At 35.0% G+C, this 27,178-nt stretch overlaps 1 protein-coding gene across 5 annotated transcripts in view; it reads right to left on the bottom strand.

The window, feature by feature from the left end:
* LCORL (ligand dependent nuclear receptor corepressor like) overlaps nt 1-27,178 on the bottom strand; it is a 77,260-nt gene that overhangs the window by 28,394 nt on the left and 21,688 nt on the right. For 3 of the 5 annotated variants that reach the window (XM_062575384.1, XM_062575385.1, XM_062575382.1), the window contains exons 2-6: nt 23,135-23,200; nt 14,541-14,620; nt 14,228-14,357; nt 6,609-6,863; nt 1,141-1,231 (exon numbers count right to left, since the gene is read on the bottom strand). In XM_062575384.1, the coding sequence (XP_062431368.1) occupies nt 1,141-1,231; nt 6,609-6,863; nt 14,228-14,357; nt 14,541-14,620; nt 23,135-23,200 (622 nt within the window). The remainder of the gene's footprint in view (nt 1-1,140; nt 1,232-6,608; nt 6,864-14,227; nt 14,358-14,540; nt 14,621-23,134; nt 23,201-27,178) is intronic. The other 2 variants (XM_062575383.1, XM_062575386.1) reach the window with 2 other exon arrangements.

Raw genomic sequence — 27,178 nt, forward strand, 5'->3', positions numbered from 1 at the left:
CCCTTGTTCACATGCTTGCAGAGCAACACTGTTATAATTTTAATTACACAATTAACGTGCCGTTAAATACCCAAATCCTGAAGGAGTTTTTGTTAGTAGAAACGTGACGTTACCGCTAAACAAGTAATAAAAGAGTCAACCCCCTCATAGAAAATTTGCAGCAATAAGTACAAAACTACACACAAACATCCCAGATTTGCACAAAACTAGGCTTTCTACAACAATAAGGTAAAGCGCTGTAATTAACAATCAAGTCCATCTTGGCAATATAAACGCAGTTTAAAAAACTTCTGGCCACTATTTATAGCTTTCCAATTACAAAGTCATATTAAAAGTCTTCATATCAGCAAATTAATAAAATGCAATTTTACATCATTCAACAAATACTGTGTTTGTAATCCTATTTGTAGTAAGTAATTCTGTAATACGTACAGGTGACAAAAAAGGTCCTGCTATGGCTAGCGGTTGGGAGGATGCCAAAATTATAACAAGATCCAACAAAACAATGTGTTTCACTAATTTTGTGGTAGCTTTCAGCAGATGCAATACCATTCCTATTGCTGAATGAAAAAATTTAGCAATTTGCCACCACATGCCATAGCCAGAACCATGATGTAAGTATGACAATTAAGAGCTCTCTCTCTCTCTCTCTCTCTCTCTTTCCCTCCCTCTTGTATTAAGGAATGTTATAGAGAATAGCCATTTAACATGTTCATGTTAGTTGAAGAGTATTTTAAATCTAAATATCAACATTGCACTTTTTGTCCAAAATCAAAGTTTCCTACATAAACTCTTGAAGAATATATCCACATTTCCTTTACCATCCTACTGCTTTTATTGTGCTATTTAATTAATTTTCAGTTCATTTTTAGTAACATGAACTAAAGTTTGGTGATTGTTCTGATAACTTTTCTTTAAACAGAAAAAAAGGAAAAAAGACAAATGAAACATGATATATACATAGACACACATTTATGAGTGACAAAAATTTTTTCAAAAGCAAAATATAAAACCACATGTGTGTGTCAGTATATACATTACAAATATGTTATGAACGTAAAACCTGACTGAAGAGAAGTAAGAGAGACTTGGATTTATATCCTTTTACGTAAGCTGAAGAGAGTCCTAAATGTTGCTTACCCAGACACTGAGTTTTCAGAACACGATGGATCGTATTTTGATTCTTCCAACCTTGCGTTTTTCTTTGTAGAGAGATCTAGCACTCCATCCCCTGCAACAAATGAGTAGTGATGACAGCTGTTGTTTAAGGATGATCTAAGAAATTTTCTTAGCAAATGTTTGCATCTATGGCACAATTTTTAAGTAGCTAACTTATCTTGGAAAATTTTTGACATCTTATTCCTTTAACAATGTCCACTGCATTTTATAAATTTGATTTGTAACAAAATTTTTTAAAATTAAGAAAAGATAAACTTATACAGAAACAATCAAATCTGAAAGAATTTATCTTAACATCATAACCACTTTCAAAAAAAAAAAAAAAAGGGGATGCTTAGATATTGCACCTTTTATTTTCAAAGCAACCAAAACTTGCCTTCATATTATTATACAATGATATCATAAACAATCAAACCTAGACTAAAATTAAAACATACATAACCGAATCACAGAATAATGTGATGAGGGACCTCAAGAGGTTTCTAGCCCAACCTCCTGCTCAAGTAGGGTCAGCTGCAAGGTCAGACCAAGTTATGGATGAGAAAAGAACAGAACCCCAGTAACTGGAAAGAGCTATAAAGTCAAGACAGTTTAAACATTCAGGACCTATATCATCAAAGGTGCTAGCAGTTTGTTTATAAATATTCCACCACTACTAAATGTAGTAATATAACAGTAATAGAAGACAGAAGAGGCCTAAAAAGTCACTGACAAATTTTTCAATAGCAGACTAAATCTTGAATGTAATCTATGTCATATTGAAACAGAAAACTATAATAAAAAAAACTGTATTTCCAAACCCTGAAAATGAGGAAGAAAAAAAAAAAAAAAAAAAAAAAACTGAAACACTGTCTAGTTTAAGTGTTTTAAAAATCACACTGAAGTTGTAAAATAAATAAATAAATGAATAAATAAAAATCCCTTAGGTATATTTCATGTCATATCTGCCTTCCTTGGTGATCCATTTCAAATCTAAACTATTTTGTGTGCCTGAGCTCTAAGAATTCAATTTTGAGTTTCAAACTGTAAATCAAATTCAAAATTTAACATGCAACTCTACAGGCAACTTTATGCTAGCCTTTTTTACATTATCATTTTCATATTATCATAAATTTTTTCTAAAATATCAATCAATAGCATATATTTTCCCACAGTCTCAAATACAGAATGAAACATTAGTTGAATTTTCCAAATGCCACTACTCAAATGAGCGCTCATAAAAAAATCATGAGGGTGACCTTGTTTGCTATCAAATAAATAAGAATTGTGTGTTACAAGTAAATACAGTTATTTGTTTTGGAATGAATTGGTTTTTTTTCCTAACTTTTCCAGCTTGAAAAAGGCCAAAGAAAGAAAGTAGCACAATAACTGTTCTCAGTATAAGGGGAAACTTATTTGTAAATATGCCACTTGTGAAAGATATTCCTTCTTCCTAAAAATGTTCCTATAAGATCATTTGCAATCTAGTATAAATGACAACAGAATTAATGTACAAATGTACTGTTTTTAGCAAGAAATGTTTACTCTCCTCAGCTTGCAAAAGTTATTTTATGATGGGATGTTCATGCAAACTGATAATTTTATGCACACATCTTCTGCATGATAGATTAGAATGTGTTTGAACAGCAGAGTATACCGAGATTATGCTTGTCCCTTGTACTCCCTGGTGCATTACTGCACAAGACAAAGAATGGAGAAGCTGCAACCAATCCTTCAGTTCTTGCACTAATACAGGACCCAAGTCATTCTAGTATTAGGGGACAAAAACCAGATCACATAGGTCAACAATGAACCTGAAAAACCTTTATTATTTGCAAGGCAGGAATAGTTCTTTCTAAATCCAGCTAGACTTTCTATTATTCCTATTAGGCCACTCAAAACAAATGATTTAGGCAGGAATTCTGGACAGGACTTAAATCTCTGCTCCTGGTCTCATTAAGGTGTTTCTAACAAGACACACTGAATTTCTTCCACAGGTTGCTGGCTCCTTTCAGCCGTCTTCCATTTACTATTTGTTCCAGTTTATGACAGATCAAAAAGATACCAAGGAATCTCTGCAAATTCTCTTGCATTCTCTCTTTGCTAAGTTTACAGCCTAGCATTGTTTCTAGAAGATATGGCAACCAAAATATGTTTGTATAGCTAAGCTAACAGTCTTTGATGAAAATTATGTATTGGTATAGCATATAGTTGTGCCTCTTGATAGTCGCTTTGCTTGGCAGTTTTGGGGGTGATCAGCTCTTCTATATCTATCAAAGAAAAGAACCCTCTGCATCAAAGTAGCTACCACTGGGATACACTCCCCAAAGAGCTTAGCATCATGACTGCAAAAGAAAATAGTAAGTTGCTCTAGGACATTCCAAGACTGTTCCTCCCATGTGCTTCATGCTTTATTTTGTTTGGAGGACAAGAAATATTGGAAAAAAAAAAGCAATAATTCCCTACTTTTTTTCCAGAGACAGTGCAGGCAAAACATATTTTATTCTGCCATGAAGATTATTCTTTCCGAATCCTGCACTGCCTTAGAGTTACGTGGATCAGGAATGAAAAGCGAGATGCAGATGTTTCTGGACATAGATATTTCTAACTGAAAGACAGTAACATAACTCTGTTTGACCAGTTACCAGCAAGCTGCATAGGAATTAAGTATACTGTTAAACTCCCAATTTCTGCCTGTGGAAGAAAGCAGAACATAACCCTGGGACTCCATTATTAATGTCAGGTACCAGTTATAGGTACCTGGATGCCATTGCTTAAATGTTCAGTATTGACTGATTCAGGAAGTGAGCAAGTCATGTGCCCATGGATACCAGAGGAAAGTAAAAAACTTCTTGAAGTGAAGATGAGATCATCTAGTTATCTTCAGAGGCAGAATTTGCTTTGGGTCTTGGACTAGCACTTAAAACATTTTAAAAATGACTGCTGTAAATACAAAGCACTTGTCTAAATAAAAAAGGAACCTAAAGTATCTATATTGAGGCCATTATCTGTTTCACAGGAGAGACAGGATTTGAGTTCAAAAGATTTAAACACTGAGGATCTATCAACAGAGTAATGTAGAAATGTGGACTTCCTACTGTGTTTTTGCCACCTCCTAAAGAAGAAAAAAGTACTTTAGGAACAGAGTAACATTTTTCTTTACACTTCAATTAAAGGCTGAAAGCCTTAAACAATTTCATAACTCTGTGTGTAAAGGTTAGGTTTATATAAGGTCTAGAGACTAAGTCATTCTAGTGTACCACTGAAAAGCTGTTCTGAGATTATAAAATAAACTCCAGCAAGATTTGAGTAACCCAAATTTTCAAAATTCCCTGCTTTAGCCATAGAACACCATACTACCTCTAAGCTTTCTTCAGGAAGACAGTAGAAATGAGGAGGAGCTAGAACAACACACAGGCTCTTACAATAGATATTTCAAAGAACTATTTTTCATGAATCATCACCTAGAACAGAGCACAGATTAAAAAAAAAAAAAAAAAAAAGCAGGCTTTCTTCCATCTTGATCTTATTTTTTTTGTGTTGCCAGCACATAAGATATGAAACCATTTTCCAGCTACAGTCTTTTTCTAGTACTACAAGTCACTGCTGCACCACTGAACTTCACAGCAGGACTAGTTTGTTTAACACCCGCAAAACACTCCAGCAAACACAGTAGTGTAAGGTTTGAGAATCTGCAGTACCTTACACAATACAAAAAGTGTAAATTACAACCTAATAAAAGCACGCCAAGCAACTATTTTCAGCCTCAGATGTTGTGCTTGAATCGCATGATTCTAAACTTGCTGTTTACCCTCAGTATGAGAAAGATTTAAATGTTAAAAAAAAGTATTACAGTACTTCAAAAATCTCTCAATGCTTCCGTATTTTTGGATAAAGGATCAATGGACTTTCAAAATAACTGAGGACGGCTGCAGAATTTTCTTCCCATCTCCACCCCATTCATCTTCTGCCTTCTCTTAATTACTCAGATTTATATACAGCTCAGTGAGGAGCTGAACATGTCTCCAGGGACTTAATCCCCCCCCATGGATGCTTTAGTGCTGAAACTGGTTATTTTTAATAACCAGTTGTTGAAGTAAGCAACAGGCTATGGTGTTGATATCAGAAAAATAGCTTTTGTTGCCCTCAGAAATAACCCTGCATTAATCTGGATAATTGTAAGTCTCTAAAATCTATAATTCATGCATAGCTGGCATATGTCAAAGCACACTGGACACATTTTCTCATGATTTAAAGAGCACAAGGTATTTCTCTACCTAGATATGAACTGGTCTCTGCTGATCACACAAAAAAGTAAGAATTTCACAATTTCTTAAAGCTTCTACTGTCAAAAAGAAAGTGGGTTTAACTTTCATCTAGAATAGGCATGTTTAGCAAGGTATATCTACATCAAAAATGTTTTTTAAAATACATGTCATCTAATTACAGATGGCATCACTATGAATACACCTCAGTTGCATAGGACAGTCGCTATTGTCCCTCAGAATTGCTGCTGATCCAAATTAAGCTCAAAGTCCAAAGCACTCTTGTGATTATACTATTATTAGTTTTCAATAGCCATGTTCATCAAAGCAAGGAAATATATTTCATTTTTGTAAGTGACAATGGAGACACAATTAATTTTTCTTTTCCTTGTTTTACTCTTACTTAAGTAAGTTTCACTGACCTCTAATCAGTAAGGCACTAAGTAGGAAAGTTTCATCACAAACTAATTTTCTCTTTCTATCACTCCAAACAGTCTAGATTTAAAGAATCACAAAGTGTCTAAGGGTTGATACAGCCAGAATGAAGTTTGATATTGGAACATTCAGTATCTTCTATCTGTTTATCCTCACAAGGTTTCTTAACAGCTATTTCTTCAACAAAATCTTCAGTCACTGTTTTCCTCTGGCCCTGCTGGCAACAATTTTCTCTTGAATTAGAATACTGATCTCCAACAGGAAGGAAACCTCTCTTTTATTCATGGTACAAAAAACAAATAAAAAAAGAAACACTATAGCAGGCCCATATTAGCCACAGGCGAGTTGATTTAGATTCAGTATTTTAAAATTGAGAAATTTTTGTGCCAATAACTGAAGGCATGCATCCGGAAGTGAGGATATTTATCTTTTAACACACACAATATGAAAAGTTCTTTCAGAAAGAATGTTTTCACAGTTCTCATGTAATTTTTTATTGGTGCATAAAGGAAAATGTATTAATTTCTCTTAAGTGTTAAGTTGATGCAATAATAATTTTCCCTCAAATTTAATCAAATAGGATAATAATTTTATTTCTATGTACTATTATGACTTTGAATTGACAAAATTTATAAATATTTGGCAGACAGATACATTCTTTTAAAGATAATTAAGACAGAATACAGTAGTAAGAAGTACTAAGGTACAGCAGTATGATTTTGTATTAAATAAGCAGATAGAGAAATTTACCTTGCTGAGTATTCTGTTCTTGAGTTCGATTCACAGTGAGGTCTAGAGGGCTATCCTGTTCTTCCTGAAGGGAGTTTTCCGTTTGGTTCATTTGGATACTTTTACATATCAGACCTGGTTCAAATGATGAACCATTTCTATTCTCTTGAATTTTGCTACTTTTAGAAATGTACTCAATCGCAAACTGACGGATCATCTTTTTCATTAATTCCTGAGCAACTAGGGGAATGTTAGGATCACAGTTCTGAGGAAGATCTAGGAATAAAAAGCAAAAAACAAACACACAGGCAACAGATCTATTAAGAAGACAATATGTAATTAATTTTCTTTAAGTAAATATTTCTCATAAGCACAATGAATCAAACACATTAAATTAAATGTCTAGTAAGTTTTGCCGATAGTATTCCGAACTGGAGGACATTTTTAAGAGCATGTTTCATACATATCAGTAGTTTTTACCTTATTCCACTGTCACAGCATGCAAGTCAATTAAACTACACGGGAAAGAAGATAAATAATGTAAATATCTGTGTTAGAAACTGTACTTATCACATGTAAATAAGTTGAATTTTCATTTGTAGACTCATTTTCAGTTTGGATGATAAAGAATTTTGATTAAAAATAGTGTAATAATTGATTCCAATGAACAACCACAACAAAAATAATTATTTGAAAACTGTTAAAAAAGGAAAGCAAAACCTCATTATAAGTGTAACTAAAACTGCATTTGAGAATCACTGAAGTAAAATTACTCTATAAGGAGAAATACTAAAATATTACCAAAATAAAAAACAATCCGTACTTTAGCATAAACAACAATTAAGCAACTTATTAAAGAAAGTGAGCAGTATTACTTATGTATCAATGCAATCACAAGACTGCAATATATCATTTCTCAAGAGGGGCACAATTTCCCTATGCTCAAAGATCTGTAGTAGTATTATTCATTTCACTATCCCACTCTATCTTCTTATTTCCTTCAACTCTACACATTTATAAAACATTGACATCCCTTCCAAAGTTTTATTTAACATCTGTTCTTTCTTGAGTCCATAGACAATAAGCAGCTAAAAATAGATTTCATCAGAAGTTTGACAGGCATTTAAAGCTTTAAAAAAATGTGCAAGTGATGCAGAAGAATCAGCTTTTAGCTATGTCCTGACTGCCTGAAAGAAATGCCAAAGGATGTGATGGCAGCTACTAGGTTGCTTAACTTAAGCCTGAAACAGATAAATAACAATCAAGTTTTGTTTTCATGGAGATGGAGAAACCTAAAGGACTGGATCTTGGGGATATTTCAGTCAGCCAGACATTTTCATGAATAATTGTAAATAAATAGTTTGGAGTATGGCAGGATCACAGAGTATGTTTGCTCAAGCACTTTATGGTAATAAAGCTTTATAAATCTATCAGCTAGAAAGCAACTGCTAAAACAGACCAAGAAATGCTCACGATAAGATAAATGAGTACGAGATTCTTTTTGAGGCTTACTCAAAACAGAATTTGAGTGTTTGGAGTTTTCATTTTTACCAGGAAGTTATTGCAAGGACTGCAAACATAGCTACACAGTAAGAATAGGATGTCCTGTTAAGAGTATGCAAGAGAGCAGCTGACTGTTTAGATGTTTTTGTCAATACTTATTGGCTGGCTTTTTAGTAATGCTTAATCAGACAATCTGAAGCTCCAGCATTTCAAAGACTGAGCATATGCTAGACATTTCGCCTTCAAGAGAAATTACGTAGGGCATTACAAAACAAGATGGCTTATGGTTGAAAGCCTACGCTCTGAAACTCTTTCAACTAGATCTCTACCTCAGTTTCTAATACCTGTAAGAGTTTTTGGAGGAGGCAGAAACAGAAAACCAAAAAATCCAGGAACAGAAATGAGAGCCTGTTGATGGAGGGGGAAATCTTAGAGTTTCCATAGGAAGTGAAGAAATTACTGATGAGTACCTCAGTTAGAAACGAAACAAAAACAAACAAACTGACAGTAAGTAATCAAGCAACTAAAAACAAAATATATATGAAATATCCTTAAAACTGAACAGTCTACGAGGTAACAGGGTTGGAGTTACCCTGCTTATATAAGAAGTCACTTTGATGCATGCAGCCAATAAAAAAAAAATTAAGAATATTGGAAAACAGGTAACCATCACAGCAAATGGAAAACATGGTTATTTCACATCCTGATGTGGTCTGTGCCTTTAAAAACAAAAAGATCATAGAACATGGGGTGTGTCTGCCATTAGCCAGAAAACACAAAAGTGCAGGAAACACAGGAACAAATATCTGCTTATCATTATTAACCAACATCAATTATTATAATATTACAAGACAAAATTTCTTCAGAACTGCCAAGTTTCTATTCCCTTTCCATTCCAGATTCTTCACATTGGTAATATCTAAACATGACCTGCTTTTAGACATTCACAGGAAAAGTCTGCTTTTCCAAAACAAAAAGGACATCTTTTAATCTAGTTGGAGTAACAAAGGTTTAGTTTTTTTTTTTTTTTTTTTTTTTTGTCCTTTAATATTTTCTTTAGGACCAAGTATTTTAACTCTTTTCTAATCATTTTCAAATACTATATTCCCTATTGAAAAATAAATACAATAACATTTCTTACATTTCCAATTGCTACAACTACTGCTCACTTGTAGATTAAGCTAATTTACTATAGAAGGCAACACCATGAGAAACATATCTTAAGAGCACAAAAACTGTATTCCTTTCAGATGAAATAATCTTAAAGACATGCCCCAGGGACAAAACTGCTAACATTTTACCTGATAATGGCTATCAATCCATAGAATTAAACCAAAGTTAGTCTAAGCTTAACTGCCAAAAATTCAAATAGTGTGGCTATCACATCCTCAGCACCAACTGCTTCATTTTATAACACATTAAGTCATCACAGATTTTGGAAGAGTGCTCAGGTGGTCTCTAGTCTAACCTCCTACTCAAAGCAGGGTCAACTACAGCATCAAACCAGGTTGCTTTATTCAGTTGGATCTTGAAAACTTCCACAGAAGTAGACTGCACATTCTCTCTGAGCAATCAGTTCCACTGCTCGACTCTCTCACGGTGGAAGTTTTCTCTTATATCCAGTTAGAATGTCTCGTGTTTCAAATTACTTCTGTAATCGCCCATTATCCTGCTATGCACTATTGTAAAGAGCTTGACTCTGTCCTCTAGATAACCTCCTCAGTGGTGCTGAAAAGATGCTATTAATTCATTCTTACGAATTCTGTGTTGCTTCCTAATGCAGACGAACCTATAGATACATATCTTGTATTATGAGGAGGAAGCAAAGAAGTAAATCTGAGTATTTTGAGATTAAAATTAATTTCCCACATATTTCCAAATGATACAGAACAGAAACGTGAGAAATGCTATACATTAAAAGGAAATAATAAAAGGTCATAGTTTTTATATTTTTAAAACATATATGCCATTTTTGAAAAGAAAAATTAGTGTTCTTAGAGGTAAATACAACTTTATACAATATTTTATCGTTTCAATAGAAGATTCCTAAGGGGTCAGAATAGTATATACACACTTGGTTGTACTATACAGCTTGTAAGTGTATATTATTAGACAAGTATGTGATCAAAACACATAGAGATCAGTAATTTTAAGTTCACAGTGATAGTCTTTTACTGCACATTGTAAATATTTAATTAGTACTATAAAATTTGTAAATGTAATTTAATATACTTTAATGGAAGAAAATTATTAGGTCTCTGAATTTGATATCATTAGCAAATATTTTTTCTTGACTATCAGCAGATGGCACCAGATAGCTCTGATCATGATTCAAAGTGTATTACAATTTTTAAAATCTATATACCTACATCTGTTTGAACTTCTATTTTTCACATAGTTATTTTACACCACAAGGCAGCTAAATTTACTCCAGGGATCATGTGTGTACATTCACACTATTTCATACCCTGTAAAATAATCTTTAAGGATTTGGAGTAAAGATAGCCCTGCTTCCCTCTAGTTCTTCTCAGAACAACGCAGAGCCTCCTGATATTACTAAAATCAGAAAAGGCTAAGTGAAGCATTTGCATGCTATGACCTGAGATTTCTGCCTGTGATGCTGTAAAGATTCCAGTCAGAATGCAAGACAAGGCAATAATAAAGTTGCTTTGAAGTTATTATGACTAAAAGTAATGATTGATTACAATTCAGTAATTCCTCAGTTTATGTACTACATCATCTCACAACTATTCAAATCCATGTTCTTTACTATACTGTACATTAACACTATATGTGATCATTAGATTTTAATCTTGTTTGCAAGACTGGCTTTTCACAGGCTTGTCAAATGGATATACTGCCCAGGAATCATAACCAGGTCTTGACACCTCTGTACCTCTGAGATACAGCGTAAGCAAAGAATAGGACTCTCAGTAGCAAATGCAATTATATTCCATGGAATAAGAAATGCCATAGGTATGAACTGAAATATTCTGGAACATGAGGGAGACATTTAGAAACAAGGAAAAACTTCAAAAACCTTAAAGGGAAATAATTGTGTTGTTAGTAACATGATACTATCTGAAAAGTTTCCTAGATTCTCTAGGCAGATCCAAGTTTACTTTATCCCCTTCCTTCTGTAAATCAGCTCCTTAATTTATACAAAAGCTTTTCATGTTTCTATCTCTTCCTGATGGATCATGTCCTGAAGGTGTAAACTGATTCACCAATGTGAAATGTGAAATGACTTTTTGGGTTTAAGAGATCACATTAATATCACACAGAAAAAAAGAAACTTCCAAGAACATATAGTATATATCATTGGAAACCCAGAAAAATAAAATTCAATCACCAAAATATCTGATAAAGCTCTTAAACAACTTTAGCTCTGCCATGTAATGATGATCATATATGCCACATTTGATAATGTTCACAAAGAAGAAAAAGGTTTTTTTAAAGCATATTATAGTTTTTCTTTTAACTGACTCTTCAACAAAAGAAAATGGATAGACTTTAAGTAAGTAGAAAATTCTAATAATGAACTCTGCTTACAGCACCCAAGTGGTTTAAGAGGGATGGCATACCTATGCAGAAAACAGCTGGTTTTCAGATACATTGTTTAACAAAAACAACCAGTGTATCAGATGCTACAGAAGGTAACAAAAATTACTGCAGCTTTACTGAAGTTTCTGCTGAGGATAGAACTTCCTGCAAAAAACTACCTACCAAACTAGTCTTTCACAAACATAAAATAACTTGCACACATTAGACATATTTGGATCCAATGATCTCTCTCCAGACTACCTCTACCCTGTCAACAGTTTCACCCATCTTGGCAGTAATTGTATCATCCCCGTCAAAGGAAAGATCAATTATCTCTGTCTGGGATTCTACAGACAATTCTCATTTATGAATGCCTGAAGACTGTATTCAGTAGACAACAATATTTACAACACTGCTGCATGTCTGGAGATCTTCTGCACTAACTTCATGATGTCAGAAAAACAATCTGCACATTAAAAAACCCAACAATATATTAACTTGTTCTGAAAATAAAAAAATAATTAAAATGAGACCAATAAATGCAATTCACAAATTCATTCACTAGTCTTAGAAGCTGGTCTTAGAGGCCCTGGATGAAACTGCGCTGGTTATGACACCAGGAGACAGTATATGATCCTGAAGAATTTACAATCAAAAGAAATGAAAGAAAGTATTACTTCTATTTCAAAGATGACAAACCATGAACTTAATTTTTTGAAGACTGAAATGGTATCTGTTATAGTGCCAGATACAATAACAATTCCTTAGTTAAACAATTATTTCAAGAAAATTTTTAATACATTTTTTCCTAAGAATCTGGTCTCAAAAGTCTATATAAAATTCAAAAAGCACAAAGAACACAAAGAGTTAACTCCCTGCAACTAATAAAGCTCTTCATCTTCCTCCTGCAAAGCCAGGACAATTACTATTACTAAACACCTCAAAAATTGGCTTCACATGCTCTTTACTGATACAACAATTTTTTCCTCTTCACCTTCCAATATTTGAACAACTTACGAGACTTTGCTGAAACTTAACCTGAAGTAATAACCCTACAAAACTCTTCAGCAAACTACCACTTACCCAAGAATTCACAAGTCCTTCAGAAGACAACAAAAACAACCTGAAAAGACTTTCTTATTTGTTTTTTAATGGACAAAACCTTTCTGACTCAAACACACAAGAAAGATGTAAAAAATAAACCCTTTTGCTGAGAAATTTCACATAAATAACTCAGTCTGGACAAGATGTGGTTATACTAAGGTTCATTTCTCCCATGATAAAAGCTCCTTTCAAGTAGAGTCAAACAACAGCATATGTGTTAATACCACACCTCAACAGAATCTTCACTCAAAGCATGAAACTAGCCAATCATGAAAAATTCTGTATGTCAAAAGATCAGGAAAAAAAGCTAAGAAAGGAGAAATTTGAACCTATTAAAATATTCCCTATGGAGATGCCATGCAACTGGGTCCTTGATTAAAGTATAATAAAAGTTTCTGAAGTACTGAGGTAGCAACTTAACTGAACATTGTATTTCAAATGGAAATTAACTGGACGTAAAACTGAAGAACATAGACTCAAAATGCTCCATTTAAATGTTTTTTTAAGCCCTAAACAAATTCTAGACTGAACAGACTCATGCCCTACACAGAAAAAGATTCTACTCACTCAAGCTTCAAGGGCACAGTACACTCTTCATACTACACCTAGGCAAAAGGAAAAAATATCTTCTCCTTTCCCTCCATCTATGAGGGGAAAGAGAATATAACTGATTCTCTCTACTTGAAGTTAGAACAAGAGAGAACTGCCACACTTAAGTCTTACTTATCTATTTTGACATCCAAATATACCTACTAGATCAAAAAAAACTCGTGAAAGTTGAATTAGTACTGAGTACCACCACATTCACATTTCTCACACAGAAATTTATTGTAGAGAATGAGTATTTTAACCTTTGTTGACAGTGACTAGTTTATTGCCAAGTGACCTAAATGAGAGTAGATGACAAGTCTGCTTGGTTCATGTGCTGCAATAACTTAGAGAGCACCAAGAATGAGCACAGAATTCAGTAACTCTGCGTTTTCCTTGACTACTTTTAGACAAGAAGTTTCAGTCACTGACTTGCATGTATCTGAAATAGGAACTTAGAAATGAGAAGATTCAAAATTCCTTTATAAAATCTGTAAGGCACATGGTTTCATCTAAAAAACTTTTCTTGTTGAAAACTAAAAGTGAAAGCAGTTTAGGAACAAAAAATGTTTAAATGCTAAAGAATTCCAGAGAAAGGCATCTGAAATTGATGTCAAGAGAAAAGTGTAGCTCATGGGAAAAAACAAATAGGAATTCAAGAGAATAATAAATAGAATGCAATAGGACTAACAGCAACGACAATAAGGAAGAGATAAGTAGTGCTTCATTTGCTGAAGCTAAAGATGATAAAAATTCTCAGAAAAAATAAAGAAATAAAGAACGAAAAAAAGAAATTGCATTCAGTAGATTAATAAGAATTAGTTAAAAATGAAAATCAGCTCTAAATCATTTCATTCGTATAGATTTGCCAGATAGCAACGTAAAAGACATGCTTTTATTACCTTTCTTTCGAAAGAGTGCATTTAGATAATTTTCTGCTTGGCATTCAATCTTATCAGTGTTGGACTGGCCCTGAGATGACAGTTCCTCCGTAGGCGTTGACTGTGAAGAACCGATAACTGATGCACGATCCTAGAAAACATGAAAATTACACCTCTTTACTGAGAAAAAAAAAAAAAAAAAACCTCTCATAACCAAACTTTCTAGAGCCAAAATGCAATATCAGCCTATTTGCAAAATTCAAATCTCTAATTTTTACTTTCAGACCAAAAACTTGGTGATAGGAGTTATGCTTGATAGCACATTCATACTTACACTGACTGTTTCTTTGTGTAAATTACAAAACGAACATTTCTCATCCATAGACCAGTCAGTTAGCTCTTCTGGCTCACAGTCTTAAAAGAAGAAAAAAAAACTAGATGTTTTAAACAAGCAAAAATAGATTTTGAGAACAAAATATACATCCTATAATTCTCTTAACTGTATTAAAAAGTAATCTGACATGCATTTATTTGTACAATACGAAATTCTTCAGATATTTCCAACTTCTAATTTGGTTCATGCAGCTCACTTTTCAAACAGGAGAAGGCATCTGCCTTAAAATGAAAGTAAAGCCATATCTTTTGATTGATTGCCTATCACAGTTACTGGAGGCAGTTTCTGAACACAGCATATAAAGCTCTGAATACCAGTTATTATTGCTTTCAACAAAAGTTTGCAAGCCTATGAGCAAGCTAAAATAGAATTAGGATACAGTCTCTTTGCTATTTATGCTGCCTGTGTTGTACTTAAAATATTTTAATTTATTTTGTACCATCTCTATAAATAAGCAAAACTCTTATGTTCACTTGTAAAACTTGATTTGTTCAGATAACTTTAAAATACATTATATGTTGCATCAGAAGGCAGATTTTAACCTAGTGAGAATACAGGACTTAACGACATCACCTAGATGACGTCCAGTCTCCTCCTATTGTAAAAGGCACATCATATAGAACCATAGAATGGCAAGGTTGGAAGGGACCTCTGGAGATCATCTAGTCCAACCCTCAGCGTAGCCCATACAGGGATTGAACCCATGACCTTGGCATTAGCAGCACCATGCTCTACTCAACTGAGCTAAACCTGCCCACCAATATATTTTCTTTAATCAAGTTATCAAGCTCCCTTTTAAAAGAAATCAGTGTTGCCACCACATACTCCAGTCTTCCCAAACCAACAATCATTGTAAAGATATTCCTAAACAGACTGTGCTAGTAGTTAAAATTCATCTTCTAATTTCTTGTTTAAAATTTACTCATGACAAATTATTCCATTTTGCTCTTGTAACAACATTGTTCTTACACCTAAATAGCTATCACTCCTAAGTATCTAGCATCTTGATGTATTTAAAGAGAATACCATTATCCCTTCTTTACCCTTCATGTTGCAAGGCCAATCCAGTCCACCTCTCTCTCTCTTGTGCGATACAATCACCACTGTCTTCATCTTCTCTGCACTCTTCCCATTTGAATTTCTGTTTCCTCAACACAGCTAACCAGGTCTCAAGATGATGTCTTTCTTTTACTGCTTTTACTTTTACAGTGGCATAAAGCTTTCTTAAAGCTCTGGCAATACCTTTCTTACAGTACCTATATGAACCTAATTAACTAAAACACCAAGGTCTCTCTCCATCCCAGTCATTTCTACTTCCTATGCTTACAGCTTTTAAATATTCTTTCCTTGGTAATCCCCAAATACGTTTCCTTCTTTTTTGTATCACTAAATTACAATCACTGTTCTGTTAGGGAGGTTCTTGAGGTCATCTACTTTCAAAACAACATCATAGTTTTCTCTCCATTGGTAACACCACGCAGCTTAGTATCAGACAATTTTACCAGCATATACCTACATGTTTGTAACCCAGTCATTAAGGATATTGTTAAGGAGAGAAGGGTTAAGGACTTTTAAAGGGATAAAACTTGCAGGGTTGCATCAGAATTTTACCTGAAAATCCACTGGTAGATAGTGTGATTTATGGAATCAAGGTAAAGCTTATTCTCTGCAGGAAACTAGTGACAGATTCCAATTTAGTAGCTTCAAATAACTGCAGCATGCTTTATTTCAATCACAGCTAAAGTTGTGAGGCCACTTCCTGAGAGAACGAGCTTTTGCCAGCTTATCAGTAGTACATGCTTTTCACCTAAAACAATCCACACAGCACATGAAGGCAGGATAACTCACCAAACTCTAAATAATCCAAACCTGCTTGTATGTGTTTCTTTCCAAATTCACACTACTCTAGATACGAGTATCTGATACTCTATTAGTTTTCCTGCACACCCCTGTCTTGAGCAGCTGCTAGTTAAGCTGCCCACATTAAGTGCAGAAAAATGTATGCAATACTTATATTACACCATTATGATACCTTCCAATCTAAACTTCCTAAGGGAATAATATGCATATTGTAAATCTCTCATAAAAGCTCCTATATGAGGGAAGCAATTACACAAAAATATCCTCTGCAATCTCAATAAAGGAAGCATTCAAGGGCAATCTTATTTAATCACATCAGTATCCATGTCAACAACACATTTTAATTAATAAGGTCACAGACTTCCATATGCAAAGTACAAAGACAAAAATCAACCACAACACAAACGTAGTCACGAATGCCCAGATATGCACACTGGCAAGGAGAATCAAGACAACAAAGCAAAACTCCATCTAACTGCACTTTCCACGTGAAATAAAATGAAACTGGGCAGGGGAGTAAGTTCCTAAGCTAAACACGAACATAACCCAAGTAACTCTGCATTGAATACATCTGTTATTACTCAAATCTAGTTTACTCAGCTCCAAAATATTAACTTAAAACAGAATTCTGTATTAACAACCTGTTACATACTCCCAGGGATGCAAACTGAAGGTTTTGACAGGTTTGACAGTTGATGATCAAGAAAAACAGACACAGGATTTTCTTGATTGTACAGTAAGAACAATAATGAATTATTTTTGTTGAATTAATCTAGCTGTCTCTGACCGTCAGAGCTATTGTTTCAGGATGTCTGCAGTCTGGGAAAAGAAAAAAGGAAAAAAGGAAAAAAAAAAACACTGTTTCATAATGAGTTCATGTTTTCATAGTTTTCTTTGCAACCACAATAAATCCATTTATGAGTGTTGGGATTCTGAGCATAGCTCCAAGACAGGTTTCAGATTCAGACAGAAATTCTTTTGCCTTGGAATTCTGAAGTACACTCGGTTCTACTATTAAGAATCTAAGTGATGAGCAATCCTTCTGTGTCAGCATACAAGCGACATTTGATAACTGTCAGCTCTGTATGAAAATAAATTTATTCAAAGAACTGTAAATAACATACGATAACATATTAAGAATGCCTGGGGGGTTAAGCAAGATTGCCAGAATAAAAGTGCAAAATATAAAGGTGATGGATCATAGCCAAAGAATATTTGGAAGATGGGGAAGATGGAGAGAAAAGAACAATTGCTGTTACCTGTAAAAAGAGCAGTTATATCACTCCTCCAGTGGTTACTGTAATACTTTGACTAAAAGAGAAAGCCTAAACATTTTGTAAGGGATTGTCCCCTAGCAGTCAAAGGTTACAGGAGAAACAGAAGAGAAAGAAGAAAGGCTTAGCTCTTTGCCCTAACAAAATTACTTCAAATTGTCCTCTCAGTACACATCTTCCTTCACCTCTGCAGAGTTTCAGCAGCAGCACAGGAAGTCAAATAAGTCCTTGTGCACAAGCGCTGTTTCTTCTGGTTCACTGACATGAGGGGAAAACAAAAAAAAGAAAAACCTTACCCATGTTGGCCTCTGTATTCAGTCCTTAGCTAGTTTTATACATCAGCTTTAAGACCTAGACTCACTGCAACTGACTTTAGGTACCACAAATCTCTTTTGAAAGGCTACCCTCAGAAAACCTTCTTCCTCACCTGAAGTCAGTGTTTACCCAAGGAAAAAAGCAAATTCCTAAAGATAAGTGCCAGGATTACTGCTTGATATATCAGATATACCAAATATGCCAAACTACAGGCATCCAACAGTCTCAGGTCAGCATCACAGGAAATACACCACAGAGGCCACCAACATTAGTCAGATAACAGACTGACAACCATACTCTCATGAAAACTGGAGGCAGAGATAGCTCCTTAAGCAAAATACACTTTCTATTAGTTGCATTTAATTTAGGATCATGGTGATTTCCCTCTTCTCAGCATTTTACCTTGCATTAGGGTCAGCTGATAAAAATTATGCTAACATCCTCAAACACTAGTCAGTCCATCAAAAGAAGTTATTACAGACTGTGCAAAGAGCATTTAGTGGTTAGCATGGTTTGGATTGCTTGAAATCAATGTCTTTTAATACAAGGCTGTTAAAATTATTTCCATTTTTAAAAATAAGATGGTGAAGTTTGACAAAATTGGCATTCTGTTATCATTTCTTAAGCTATTCAATCCTTTGTTTCCCCAACCCATTTTTTCCTCAAGCAGTCCTGTTGAATTGTTGAGCTGGGTAGAGAGGAACCTCATGAGGTTCAAAAAGGGCAAGTGCAGAGTCCTGCACCTAGGGAAAAATAACCCTAGGCACCACTACAAGCTGGGGGCTGACCTGCTGGAGAGCAGCTCTGCAGAGAAAGACCTGGGAGTGCTGGTGGATGACAAGTTGACCATGAGCCAGCAATGTGCCCTTGTGGCCAGGAAGGCCAATGGTCTCCTGGGGTGCATTAGGAGGTGTTGCCAGCAGGTGGAGGGAGGTGATCCTGCCCCTCTACTCAGCCCTGGGGAGGCCTCATCTTGAGTGCTGTGTCCAGTTCTGGGCTCCCCAGTCCAAGAGAGACATGGAGCTACTGGAGAGAGTCCAGCGTAGGGCTACGAGATGATCAGAGGGCTGGAACATCTGCCCTATGAGGAACAGCTGCGAGAGCTGGGCCTCTTCAGCCTGGGGAAGAGAAGACTGAGGGGGGATCTTAGCAATGTGTACAAGTACCTGAAGGGAGGGTGTCAAGGGGACGGGGCCAAACTCTTTTCAGTTGTCCCATGTGACAGGACAAGAGGCAATGGGCAGAAATTGAAGCACAGGAAGTTCCACCTGAATGTGAGGGGCAATTTCTTCACTGTGAGAGTGACAGAGCACCAGACCAGGTTGCCCAGAGAGTTTGTGGAGCCTCCTTCTCTGGAGATCTTCAAGGCCCGCCTGGACGCAACCCTGTCTAACATGCTCTAAGTGACCCTGCTGAGCAGGGAGGCTGGACTAGATGATCTCTAGAGGTCCCTTCCAACCTGAATTACACAAATTAATAGAGATACCTGTAGCACTGAAGAGCTTCCACGTTTACCTCTTAAAATAGGAAATAATTGTCAAATAAATCTAAATGTAAGACAGTTAAAAAAAAATCCTACCCTCACACTTTGCAACACTTTCTACGTTATTACAACTTAACCTCCCCAAAATTATCCAGCTATCTGTCACAATTCCAAACAAACCATCCCCTTCCTTTTTATATGGCACTGCTGATTCCTAATAAGCACATTAGAATTCCTGAGGTGCTTTGCACTTTCCTTCATCTTTTTAATTTCATAAAAAACTTGAACAATATTAAAGATGGGTTCTTAATAGAAATTTTCACACTATTACCTTATATGTTAATACCTGCTACAGAACAACCTAAGAAAAAAAAAATCATTCCTCTCTGCAAAATAAACCTTTTATCTTCTCTAAAGAATTATTTTTTCCTGGCAGAGGGAATATGGTAAAAGTAAGAACATTGCTTTTCTCTACATCATTCTGTTTTCCTTCTGTCAGTAATAGAACACAATACCTCCTTCCCCAAATCTTACCCAAAAGATAAATTACACACATGCCAGATGATTAGAGGAGAAGCTTTCTGACAATTTAGTTAAATACCTAGAAGTAGAATATAAAAATAATAATTTACATGTGAATCCACTTAGTCAAAAATGGGTATAAACAAAGAATCTGGAAGCCCTAAGGATTCAATGACATAAAAGCTAGTTCAGAGCATGACCAAGGACACATGCCAGGATATAGAACTTGACACCACTGCAACCAGAAGCTGCACTGACAAAACACTCAGGGAGAAGCTGATACTGAATAATGCAGGTGATGAGAATAGTTAAGCAAGCACAACTTAGTCCTACATACACATTATATAAAAACTTTGAGATAATGAAAAAATCGTGCCATCTTCAGGTAACTATTTGCTGTCATAGCTGGCTGTTTAAATTCCTGATTAAATTCATTTGCTCTCAGTAAAATAGCTTATAGAGTTCACAAGATATTTTTTATTCAAAAGTAAAACAAATAAACAAAAGAAAAACCCAACCTAGTAAAAGTGAAGTGCACCTTTTAGCATTTGGGTTTGTCATTACAATTTATTTTCTTTCAAGCATCTTTAAGCACAATAATTTCATCTATAGATCAAACTACTTCAGGACAAAACTAAAGAGGAAACAGCAATTAATACACAGACATGTTAAATTTCACATCCTTTAATCTTTTTTTTACTATGTTATGAACAATAAATAAAATCAACAATGTAAGAGGAAAAATGCTATTGTAGCTAAGGGGCCAGTATTTCAGCCAATTTCCTATTCTTGCATGGCTCTATGTAAGAAAAATATATAATTCGTCATAGGTTTATTTAAAGAAGCAGATATTCTTGCTGACGAGGCATTAACACTGCATGTTGATAGTACTTGTTCAGTGGTTATGATAAGCAAAACAGAGACCTTACTAGATGTAGTGATTTGGACATGATGCTAAGAGTCTAAAGTTCTAGTTCTGATTCTACCAACCATGCATTTTCTTAACTGAAGCACTATTATTTACTTTGTCTCTTAGTTTCACCATCTGTAAAATGGAAAGATGGCACTTAAATTACAACAGGGGAAGATTAACAATTTTACTTAAGAGTCTTGTTAAGTCTTCATAATGCACTTCAGATATCTATTTAGAAATAGTCTCACATCCTATAAGGACTACCTCTGCTCGTATTTGTACAAAACCTAACAATCTCTTCCAAGATGGCTCTGTACTGTTATAAATACTCTATCTACAAACATGAATCAAAAGTAGTGAGGCAAAGAGGGCACCCTAACACTCTTCCTTCCTCTTTTCTCAAGTTGCTCCAGAAGAAAAATAAATGCAACAGATCTGTCAAACATATGGACATAGGCTTCAACTGCTCAGAAATTCAGACACATTACTGGCATTTTTGCAAACAGGAGAAAAAAATAGTTTTAATACTTTACATTTTAGATTAACATAAGTTTATACTTGTAGTATAAAAGTCAACAGCGCAGTCCAAAGTCACTTGGGCAACATATATAGAACAATGGAGATGAAAGATAGAATGTCACAAGAATTCTTCAATAACGAATACTAACTAAACTAAAACTTTTCCCGGAAGACAGCTCAAATATATACATGCAACAACTGCAAAGAAGTAATATAACACTGTATTATGCACTATCAGACTTTAACATTTGTATTCTGGTCATTAGCATCCTAAATCTCCAAACTGCTTTCAGCCTTACAGTATAAGAGACAGAAAACACCCTTAATTTTCTTTCAAAATTATACCTCTTGATATCAAGGAATAATTAAACTTTAATCAGTAATTGATGTAAAGCTTAAAACTTTGCAATCCACTGGAATTACAAACAGGAAAAAAAAAAGATACTGTACACTATTACAAGATTAAGAATGCCCTGTTCCCTTTCCAAAGCAAAAACATGCTTGTTTCAATCACAGCAGATGGGAGTACTATTCATGAAAATAAACTTCAGCCCACATTTACACATATCTTTAATGCTTTAGAAGTCTCTATTGGCATGCTTAGCTTTGTAACTGGCAGAAACATATTCTTAAAATTCTAGTAAAATAGCATTTCAAGTTCTCCCCTTTCCCTTGAAAATATTGTGTTAAGCACATGAGACAGGCCAAGGAACTTGCATAATGAGAAGTGGATAAAACAGTAATTAAGTTAAAGAAACCATGCCAAAGCTATTTCAAGCAAACAGATACTGTATTTGCCACTGTCTCATGTACCAGCAGTATACAAGTTACAAGCTCTACAAAACCATACTATCAAAAAATAAATCATGAAGAAATGAAAAGGTAGGCAAAGGGACATTCTGATAATAGAAGGAAAATTCTTATAAGCTATGAAAGTGAACTTGACAGCACGCCTCCTTTTAACACTTCAAGGCAATTTTTTGTCAATGGCTAATAAGTCATCTCATACTTAATTTAATTAATTAAAGAGTCAGGTGTTATTAGCAGTTATTTCAGCAAAACCAAAAACATATAGGATAAGGATAGGTGTACATGGGTGGTAGAAAAAGCAAAAAAAAAAAAAAAAGCAAAAAAAAAAGCAAAAAAAAAAGCAAAAAAAAGGCAAAAAAAGCAAAAAAAAGCAAAAGAAGAAAAAAAGAAAAAGAAAGAAAAAGAAAGAAAAGGGCAAAAAAACCCCTAATTTTCTAGACAACTACAACAACAAAGTAACATTCATAACTTTCCTTTTCCTGATTAATGTTGAAAGTAAGCTGAACCTCTTGTCCTCCCTTTCTAAGGATTGTCCAGTAAGAGTTGTTAGCAGGGGATGCAATATTCCAGAAAAGTACATCTTTCCATGCACCTACTCAGGCATGCTTAGTTTATTCAAAATTTCCTTGCATGAGAATACCACCTAGTTACAATTTTACCTTGTACATGCACAATACGGACAAGAACAATATATGGTCGTATATGAAAAACAAGTAAGAAAGAAAACAACCGAAGATTTCCTTTTCAGAATTCAGTACATGCTGAATTCTAACTGAAAACTAACTAAAAGAAGAGCTAGTAAAACAAAGCTCATTGCACTAAAAGCTGGCTTATTTACCTTCAAATAAACTGAGGTCTCTTCGTAGCCTTGGTCCATAAAGCCCTTCTAAAATACTTTCAAAACCTGAAAACAAAAGAAACATTTAAAATAGTAAAACAAAAGTTTCTTAAAAGAAAGCAAATTAGAGAACACTGGCAGCAAATATTTTGAAATTCTGCAGTAGTTAATTGTTGCACTTATCACACAAATATTTATTTCTTCTTCTATAGTACTGTTCAACAGAATTAGAAGATAAACACACGACAAGTAACTGCCATCTGCACAGAATCAGCCTATTAAGCCATGCCCCAACAACCTCATTAGACTTAAAATAACTGCCACAGAATCTTAAAGGTGGAAGGATTAACCTCATAGCTCTACTCAAGTGAGATAGTCTTTCCTACATTGAGAAGTAGGATCATATATTACAAAACAAAAAACTTTGAAAGCAAAAACTTCTCATTTTAGATTACCAGCACAATCTGAATAGGCTAATAGTTCTATAAATGTAAAAAAGAAAGCTTATTTTGCTTTCTACGTCATAACAGTTCTCTCTTTAGTCCTGAATATCTGTACAAAAACGTTTTAAAATTGAGGATTAGATAAATCCAATTATTTTCCAGATTTACCAGCTAGTCTGTGTTAGGTATTTGGGAAAAATCACTGCAGCCAGGGAAAAGATAGATCAAACCAATGGATAAATAAAACTGAAGAGGAGATCCAAGTGATTTGATGAAATATAGTGAGAATTTACAACATCTTCAATATAATAAAAAGGAAGTTTAGTTCAATATAGAGACATTTTCCAACTGTCCTCTCTTTTCTCCTACAGACTTCCAAATAATAAGCCTATTTTCAACTAAGAGGATAATTCAAAGCAGCATTCAGATGTTCTCATTGTTTATATTCAAGACCTATCTATATTAAAGATGTAGTTATTTCATAGTACTTTGTGAGCCTGCTTTATCATTCCGCTACATAAAACAGACAGCATCTTCAGGAAACAATTACCATCAACAAAAAACTCCTGGAATTATAAATTTGCTCATCAGCTGTGATGCCCTCTAACAACACAATGTACTGCTGTTGTATCACAAAATGACATTGAACTTACTGTTTTAGATCGTATATACTAGTATGAGGAATAAATATCTACCATACTCTAATTAACATGTTATATATGTTAAAATCCTAAAGCAGATAAGTTATCTTAACACAGAAGAGCTGTTTAGCTTGATTAGTCATACTGCCTTAAAAATTAGCCTTTCCATTTTGCATTCATACAATTATAGTGGTATTAATACATTATTTCACATTACACAATTACATTCAATATTTTGTAATTATTATGAATCTATGATTTGCACTGTAAGTATAGATTTTTTTTCTCTTTTCTTTTTAATAAATGTACTATGCAGGAACAGAAACACAAATTAATTGACAGAAATGCTGTCCTTTCACAGATTTTTGAAAATACAACCTTCAAAAATCAAAAGCAAAAATTCAAGACAAGTGTACACGAAAAGTTGCCTTAAGATACTATCCATCAATGTTAGACACAACATTAATACAAATTCACCTACTAGCATTGCACAAATTCTCCATTCTTCCGGCTTCAAACAATTATGGACAACACAAAAGCAAAAGAGATTAAGTTTGAAGTAAAAAAAAAAAAAAAAAAAAAAAAAAAAAAAAAAAAAAACAATTTTTTCTAAAACACAGGTGTGACAAAACAAAATACGCTATATGTGTAATTGGTTTCATTAACATTATACTGCAAGCCATGTTAGTGAGCAGTTAGCCAATATTTAGGCTCTTGCAAGTTATTATCACTGGGTAAAAACACCATTGGTGTGAAGAATCTCTTGGAGACAGTTCTGATTCCAAAGGAACATATACCAACTCCTACTACTCTGCACTTTATAAACCAAATAGAGAATTTGTTTACAATTCCAGTCAGCACTGAAAAAACTCCCTGTACCTCTTAACAGCTGTACTGTTTTTTCCTTCTTTTTTTTTTTTTTTTTTTTTTGAGGGGTTAGAAGACGTTTCTTGTTTCTGCCTTTATTTTACTACTTGCTTGTCCTACTGCCCGTTTCTGTCTATGCACAAACATCAGTACACAAAATCCAGCTCTGTGAAGCTTTCCTTAAAGAAACTGCTATTTTCAGATCTCTATACAGCTTGTATTAAGGATGACAATTAGCATATTTTTCCCCCTTCTGAACAAAGGACACACCAATCCGCTTCACCGCTAATTTACCAAATTTAGTTTCATCTCACCTATCCAAAGTGAAAATACTCCTACAAATTCTCCCAGAACTTACCCCTGACATTATGATTTAGACTTACTCACCATGAATATTTACTTTTTTCTCCTTGGATACTAGATCCTTTCTTTTAAATTTTATTTATATGACTTCAAAACACAGAGCCTTTTTCCAGTGCTTATTCTAAAGTTTTCCCAGCAAAAATGTATTCTTTTTCCACTTTGTACAGTTTTCTACAAGGTCTAAGTTCCTCTGCTCCTTTTTTCAGCAGGATTGATGACATTTAGAGCCCTAAAACTCATCTCTTACAATCCTCCTTTATTAAATCTATTGCTTTCCTTAGAGGATGAGGGAGGCTAGAAGCTGTGACTTCCAGTAATAGGAAGGGGTCTCTCTTCTTCCGCCGATAGACATTAGAGTGCAGAAAAGCTATACAGCCCAGGCAATAAGTGAGGAGGAACAAGTTGCATCAGGTTTGGCATCTGAGCCAATGGATTGTCACCCATGTCACTAAAAGAAAGCATTAGCTGATAATGGTTGGAGACTCCTGTGTGTGGGGAACAGAGGCACCTCCCCATCAGCCAGACTTGCTGTCTTAAAAGGTATGCTGCTTGCACAGAGCCCAGACCTGGGATGGTACAGAAAGACTTTTAAGGTTCACCTGGCAATTGTAGTAACACTATTTGACACTCATGTATATGGCAACCATGCCAGGGCACAGCTTCAGTAGATCGAAGCTAACTACAGGGCAGCAGGGACAATGGTGAAAGGTTCTAGGGCCCAGATGTAGATCAAGGGGAAAAGCTCTGAAAGCACCAAACACATCCTGAGGGTGAACAACTGGCTACACAGCTGCAGGCAGGACTTCAGCTTTTATGACAACAGGATACTCTCTGCCTAACAAGGACTGATAGTGAGTGACAGAATCCATTCAGTAAAGCAAATCATAATTTTTAACAGGCTTGCTAACCTAGTCAGGTGGGCTTCAAACATGGTTTATGAGGAAGTGGAGACTGCGAAGGTATACGTACAGGACAGCACAACACAGAGTCTCCTACATACCCCTTGAGAAATTTGCATAAGCAGGGACCTATCCCAAATAGCCTATATGAATGTACGCAGCAGAGCAGCAAGCACAAGGAAGTCAAAATACATAACTGACCTCACTGGTATTACAGAGATGCAGTGAGATAGTTCACACAACTGGAGCACGGCAATGAACAGATACAGATTCTTTAGGAAGAAATAAACTGGGAAGGCAAGAGGGCATGGTTTACAATTTATGTGGAGGGCTTGAATGAATGGAGCTTTTCTATAGAATAGGCAGTAAGATAGTTGAGAATTTATGGATCAGGATCGGGGGAGGGGGCAGCAACAAGAGGAATATCATGGTGAGTATTTGCTACTGACTTTTAAATCAACAGGGAATGGATGAAGCCTTCTAAAACCAGGAAAACGTTACAAAATCACGGGCCATAATTCTCACGAGGAGTATCAATTACTGTGACATCTACTGAAAAAGAACATAAGGACATAAGCAACTGTGGAGATATCTGAGGTACTTCAAGGACAGCTTTTGATGACAGTGGTAGAGAAGCTGAATAGGGAAAGCATTCTGCTGCACCTGCTACTCATTAATAAGGAAGAACTGAGCAGGGACATGACAGCTGACAGCACTATTACCTGCAAAAGCCATGAGACAATAGTTTAACATCCTGTGAAAAGTGAAGAAGGTGAGTAGCTGAATAATTAGCTTGTGCTTCAGGAGAGCAGACTTTGGTTGTTCAAGAAA

This window comes from Rhea pennata, chromosome 4 (genome assembly GCF_028389875.1).
Source record: "Rhea pennata isolate bPtePen1 chromosome 4, bPtePen1.pri, whole genome shotgun sequence".
Taxonomy (NCBI): domain Eukaryota; kingdom Metazoa; phylum Chordata; class Aves; order Rheiformes; family Rheidae; genus Rhea; species Rhea pennata.